This window comes from Sphaeroforma arctica (assembly GCF_001186125.1).
Source record: "Sphaeroforma arctica JP610 unplaced genomic scaffold supercont1.303, whole genome shotgun sequence".
Lineage (NCBI taxonomy): Eukaryota > Ichthyosporea > Ichthyophonida > Sphaeroforma > Sphaeroforma arctica.
In genome coordinates, this window is record NW_014040255.1 from 50,266 (window position 1) to 56,750 (window position 6,485).

General features: G+C 42.3%; 1 protein-coding gene across 1 annotated transcript; it reads right to left on the reverse strand.

Moving 5' to 3' along the window:
• Window positions 1–4,643: 4,643 nt before the first annotated feature.
• Window positions 4,644–5,276, reverse strand: SARC_05005 (hypothetical protein; the record flags this gene model as incomplete). Its single annotated transcript, XM_014301145.1, has 1 exon — window positions 4,644–5,276. The coding sequence occupies one exon, from the start codon at window positions 5,274–5,276 to the stop codon at window positions 4,644–4,646; it is 633 nt and encodes a 210-aa protein (XP_014156620.1).
• Between the last annotated feature and the right edge of the window lie 1,209 nt (window positions 5,277–6,485).

Consider the following 6,485-nt stretch of genomic DNA (forward strand, 5'->3'; position numbering starts at 1 on the left):
GCTTGTCACATCGGTTCTGCAGGTATCACTAAGCAGAAACCCTCAACCGACTTCTTAGCTAAACTAGAGGAGTATAAGGAGCTTAAAATAAGCTCAAAACTCGTACAACACATCACCCAACAAGAATGCAGTCATTAGATCGTAAAAAATATTGGAATTAGCTAAGGCTATGGAACAAAGCTCTAAGAGAACATGAAGATCGCACTCAACTACTTAAAACGCTGCCTAGTGTAGACAGGTGTTGCGAAATAACTGAAGAAGATACTTCAACAATCTAATGATGTTAATTACGTATCTCAAGAGTCTACTCCTCCTGATACTGAAGTTGCCCTTTCTAACGGGACTATGATTCATCCAGCCAGCGTTACACAGATTCTGACTAACTTTGAAGAGCGCGAGAGTAGAGTTAAATAATACATAATTTAACTCATCGAGCATATGAGCCTACTTATAAGATTGCTATTCATGCAGGACTTGATCACCCGGCGCTGAAAGTAACCATAAGTGAAGTTTATCGACGCTGTACTGGTTGTGAAAAGAATCAGATCAAGCGCTACGGTTGGGCGGGGGGGGGGGGGCATCCCTAAAAAGTGTGACAGAAGACCAACCGATGCGCCGAATCATAGTTGATTTGATCAAACTCCCGCGAAGCATGCTGGCGATGTATATGTCTGTTATTTCTTATGTGTTGCTTCGGGATATAACTTGCTTTATACAATACTGAACAAACGCACGCAAACAGTGACAGAGTTATGCTATCACGCCTTTGATGACTTTGGTTTCCCCCGAGTACTATGTACTTATAACGGTAATGAGTTTTGTACCGACGGAATGGAGGCACTTATGCCCGTATCAGGCATGCCCCACAGACGTGGTGTTCATTATAAACCTCAAACGCAGGGTGCAAATGAGACATGTCATAGAGAACTTAAGAAACTCTTGCGTACCGCGCTAGATGACGTTGAGGATATGTGGCCTTATTGTTTGAAATGGGTTCATATTCAAATGAATAACTGCAATAATCCTCAAACTGGAACAACTTCCGTTTCACTATTTCTTTGGCTGCTATAGTGAATTATAAACAAGGTTTGGCAAACCTGCGCCCGAGACACACGCTACCCCGTGGCTACAAAAGATGAGCATATGCAGAACGTTATTTACACATGTTTACTCGAGCACAATAATCGCGTCCTACTTAAAAGCGTATGACCGATAGGATTACACTAAAATAGTGATTCAATTCAAAGTTGGCGAACACGTTAACATTGTAAATCGTAAGTCAACGTAACCGAACTCTCTTCTATGACAATTGTACCTCTTGTTATTTCCAACCATGATGAGAAGAGTGATACTTACGAACTAGCGCAACTAATCTAGGCACTCACCTTACTCTCATTCGCTCGCTCTTTTGATTCCGATGTCCCAGTTATGGAGCCACAAGCCAAAGATATAATTGACAAAACATCCGAAGACGGCTACACTTAGTACAATACCCGTTTTATGGGTGGGATAGTAGCTTGGCTAGCCTCCGATGCATTTCATCAATCTCGCGACTTCCTTCGTATCTTTAATAAGAAATGGAATAAGCGTCTACATTAGAACACGCGAGATAGACGGAAAGGGTTTCCTCAGGTGACTACAAACCCTGACGGATCAGAAATTCCTTATTCTCTACCTACTTCCTATGTGACTATACTTTCTGATTTACTTACCAACAGTGCAGAAAATTCTTCAAACTTACTTACTATTGAAGAACAATCTTTGGCTATTACCTTACCAAATAATATGCGTAAGGCGCCTACGTGGGAAATAGTTACTGGATCAAATACTACCCGACATAGAGTACAACATGGGTTTTGAACTCATATATGTAGGCACATACCCACTCGATAAGCCATGACCAAAAATGGGTTACATTGGTTTTCGCTTTACAAAACTAGATCGTATTTTCACGTGCGTTCGTAGTTCTATAAGCTACAGAGGGCTATGTAGGAATACGGCTTCCGGTCAGTTTAAAATATCAAGATCGAAAGAGATAACACATCGGTTTTATTTGTAGTTACACTAATTTAATACTATTTCCTTTTCCAATATTTCCAAAGTTTCCAAAGTGTTCTAAATTCACTTTGATGGCTCCAATAATAGCCCGAGTATTTGGTATGACTCATTTACTTGGACCTATTTGAGACGATAGTAGATGTAGGATATTCTAAACAATTTTATAATAAGAACTACTATTTACAGGGTTTGGTCATCCCGCCAATCACCAAAATCCAAAAAGTCATATTCTTTTTTAACTTTTATTCAGATGGAACTTTATTTATATTAGCTAATGTGTTAACTTAACTTACGTTCTTATGCCCATATACAAATTAGGCATGTGGTCATGAATACTTAGTACTTCTAGTGAAATTATTCAATAAAGAACAGTTGGAGGTACGTTCTGTGTGATCGACGATATTAAGGCTCTTATCAAGAGGCAGTCACGATCATTCTTACACAAGCTACCACTGCTAAATCATAACTGACTTAATTTGTATCTTAGTTTATTTAACATAATGTGAAACATAGTAATATTCTTCTGTTTTATCGCTGCAGCCTTCTTTGCCCGCATCAAAGACAAGACGAGAGTTCTTATATCCATTTGTCCTGGGAATGAGGATCTTCCCTGGTACATCAATTGGAGTTGCGCCAACATTGGTACAGGTTGCATCTTTGAAGATGAATCAACTTCATCCTTCTCAAACATTTCTTTTATATCGTCCACATATTTGTTCCTAAAAGATTTGCCATATTGCTGCCCATGAGGTTTACGCCTCGCCCAACCATGTTTAAGTATGATGCTGCGTTTTCTACTTCTTTAAAATCTTCAGTGCTATTTCGCACTGCGACAGCGTGTGATGAAATTAGTGCATTCGCAGATCTGACTGCAGTAGCTATGAGATCAGCACGATTAATTGGGCCCGCATGATCGCTTGCTCCACGCTTTTCGCGAGCATGATTACGAAGACCAAGTATAGTTCCGAGCTTCGACTGTTTGATCTCAAACACTTTGATAGCCGCTTTGCACCACGATCAGGGTGGCCTGGGCCGTACCCAACTAGCTCTTCTGGCGCCAGACCCGCATTAATATCGAGGTCATCTAGCGTATCGACCCCAATTTCACTGTCGATCTCCAATTATATATCTAGCCCCTTTTCAGCATTTGAATTCCTGCCAATTGCGCACTAATATTGCCCTCTACTATTTAAAATGAATCACCCTCGAATTTCACATGAAACAGCACTCCCTCACCGATTCCAGAATATGCATAAACACGTAGATACAAGACAGTCTTTCTCTGCAACAGCTCTTCTGAATCTCCACTATCATCCCCCACTAGGGGACACACAATATCCTCGGATATCACATAGTTTCCACGTGTGAAATCCTTGGCAGCGGCGCCTACAAGTTACTTTGTGCGATCGATGAACATTTGGAGTTTTCCCTGTTGATCCACACTTATCAGCTGAACAAAAAATTGGGAGTATCTCCCTTCCACACTAATGCTGTGGCCAACCCTTTTGGAGTCGCAATTTAAAAAAATCCTATTTCGCTTACTAGACTTCGTGAAGTTATTAACATGGCTTCGCATTAGACGTTTTAGAAGTCTGTCGTGATAAACCTAAGATATATTCAGGCCATTCCACAAGGGTAAAAACCCAACAGTATCACTACAACAACACACTTAAAATAAATGTCTGAACGGTGCATACAATGAAGTGTGACCCAATATTTATCCAGAGAGATATCACACGAACATTATAGACAGAGAGGCATGAGAGAGGCATGGGTTGGCATGGGTGCATGTCGATGTATTTTGAATACAAAGAGTGGACTGAGATTGGCCTAGATGGAATTGCAATTGACACGAAAGCAGCGGTGCGACAGATTATCTACGGCGACCAAATTCTACAAGGTGAAAATAAGCAGGATGCGTCGTACGTTTATTCGATGCTTGAAGCCTATTTCTATGCAGGAAGGAAAGGTTGCCACACATGCCTGGTAGATTGCAGTGTACATCTGGTGGTATTTGCCCATTTTGTTCTAACACGTCTGAGAATGATTCTCTGAATCCTTCCTGTTCATGTTCACGGTCTTCTTCATGTGGTGTAAGAAGTGATTCCCATTTGGCATCTGTTGGTATTAGTGGATTGATTATCCCTGCTAAGTATATGCCCAAGTACGGTAGAATGTCCATTCCTAATAGGATTGGTGATTTCTTGCCTGGGAGGTCAAGTACTTCGAAGCAGTTTGAGGTTTGTCTGCCTCCGTAATTTATATCACATACTTCTGTGGAGCCTGTGCGTTGTACTCTTGCATCTGATTGTGCGAGTTGAATGTATCCGGGTTGTGACTTTACAGATAGGTATAGTCCAGGTACTACACTTCGAAGAGCGTTGTGCCCCTGAATCTACTAGTGCATTGTATGTGGTGCCATTGATTTGTATGTCTATGTGCAATCTTTGGTCGCGTGGATTCGGAAGTAAAGAAATGGGTGTGTAATCAATATCATTCGCATTTATTAACAACGTTTCTTCATCAGTGTGTGCATTCACAATGTCTACCATGGTTATCATGTTAGCCTCCAACCACCAAGCATTTCATAGATCTTCCTTCATCTCTTGCACCTTATTGCCATTGGTAATGGCTAACTGGTCAACATGAACGGTTTGGTTCTGTTGCACTTCACGTGCTTCTGTATTTCGACGGTTGTTTGCCGATTTGTTGGGGTACTTGCTGAACGCATGTGGTGAGGGGTTTATCCCACAGTGTGGACAGGGTCGTGGTCCTCGTGGTGCTGGAGTGTTAGTGGCCTGTCCTATGGGACGACCTCTACCTTGCCCTCCTGGTGGACCTCCAATCCTTGGTGGACCTCCCCCTCTTGGTGGTCCCCCCCCTCTGAGTGGATCTCCTATAGGGATGTCCAGTCTTGGGCGAGTAGCTCGCGGTGAATGAGCATGTGTGTTTTTTGCTCGATTGGCTTCACGCTTGCGATTGGCTTGTGTTATGGTTGCCTGTCTGATTATGTCTTCGGTGAGCTCATGAAATACTTTCTCTGAGATATCAGATAAATGTCCACTACTACCGTCTGGTTCTGTCTGAGCCTTGATAATTTTGTCTGTTTCTGCTTGTAAACCATACATGACTAGTACTTGGTAACGTGATGATTTGAGGAGTTGCCAATTGATAGCCTCTCTCTCCGTGCCCTTGTAGCGCTTCTCCAACTCAAACATTGTGCGACGCAACCGTGCTGCCCATACTTCGACAATCATACGAGTGTCATAGAAGTCGTTGAGCCATTTCTCTAGTAGATAGTCTATACTGGAATGCGACGTAGATTGTCAATGATTAATATGTTGTAGTCCTCCACATCAGTGAAGTTTTGCCAAAGCTTTTTGGTATTACGTATATTGTTGAGTGCAGTGCGCGAAACTTCGGTTGCATCTGCCTGTCTGAGCAGCTCTTGTACTAACGAGAGGTACTGTATCAATGGCATGTTTGCCCGCAAACAAGTCTTTGGCTACAGATACAAACTCAATTGTATCACAACAATCAGCCATGCTGACATATTTGTCTGCTGGCCACTTAGATAACTCACTAATATTGAGGAGTCTGTTCAGTTCTGGTTCTGAAGCTTTGTCCCCTTCGTGAGATCTAGTTAGAGTTAACTCGCTCATACAGCCACTGAGCGCAATGCACTCATCGTGATCACTTTTGTCACAGTTCTTCATAGCTTTATTGTATAGCTCTATTAACCACTCATATATTACTGGAACTAATCGCTTTGGTTGTTGGTCATGAAATGCTTTGCGCAGTTTGTGAAACGCTCTAATGTCAATGGTATTCGTCCGCTGTCTGCGCACACAACTTGTCTACTAGTATGTATATTATGTAGTAGTTGCTCTCATAGGTAATCTTGTCCAAGACCATGTTATACTTACTCATTGCTGGATCCATTGGAGCTCGGGCTGGTGTGGACTCATCGTCCATGTGCATCGCTCTATCCCCATTGTGTGGGGTAGAGGCGCGTGACGATACTTGCGAAACTGGCATTGCGGTTGCTGTTTCTGGACGTGTCCTGGTCGTACGACTCGTATTGCTTCTGGTCTGTGTTCTGCGTGAGATCATTTGTGTGCGTAGGCTTTGTCGTGCTGCACGTGTCCTCTGATCTGGAGCAGAAGTCATTGACTATGCTGTGTGTGTAACATTTGTTGTTAGGTCAGACTAAGTACAAGTGGCTCTTATGTGCCTACGTTAGTTTCAGTAAATTCGATTGATTAGCTTTGTTTGTGCTTCCTTGTCACTAAGTGTCACGTAGTGAAGACGTGTGTAGTAGCTTGCCTCTGGTCTGCTCAACTCAGCGTTCTTTGCAATACCTGGGGTTATATTGAGAGTTTTTGTGTTTAAGTGGATAAACCTGGGTTTATCTTGGTTTATTTGTG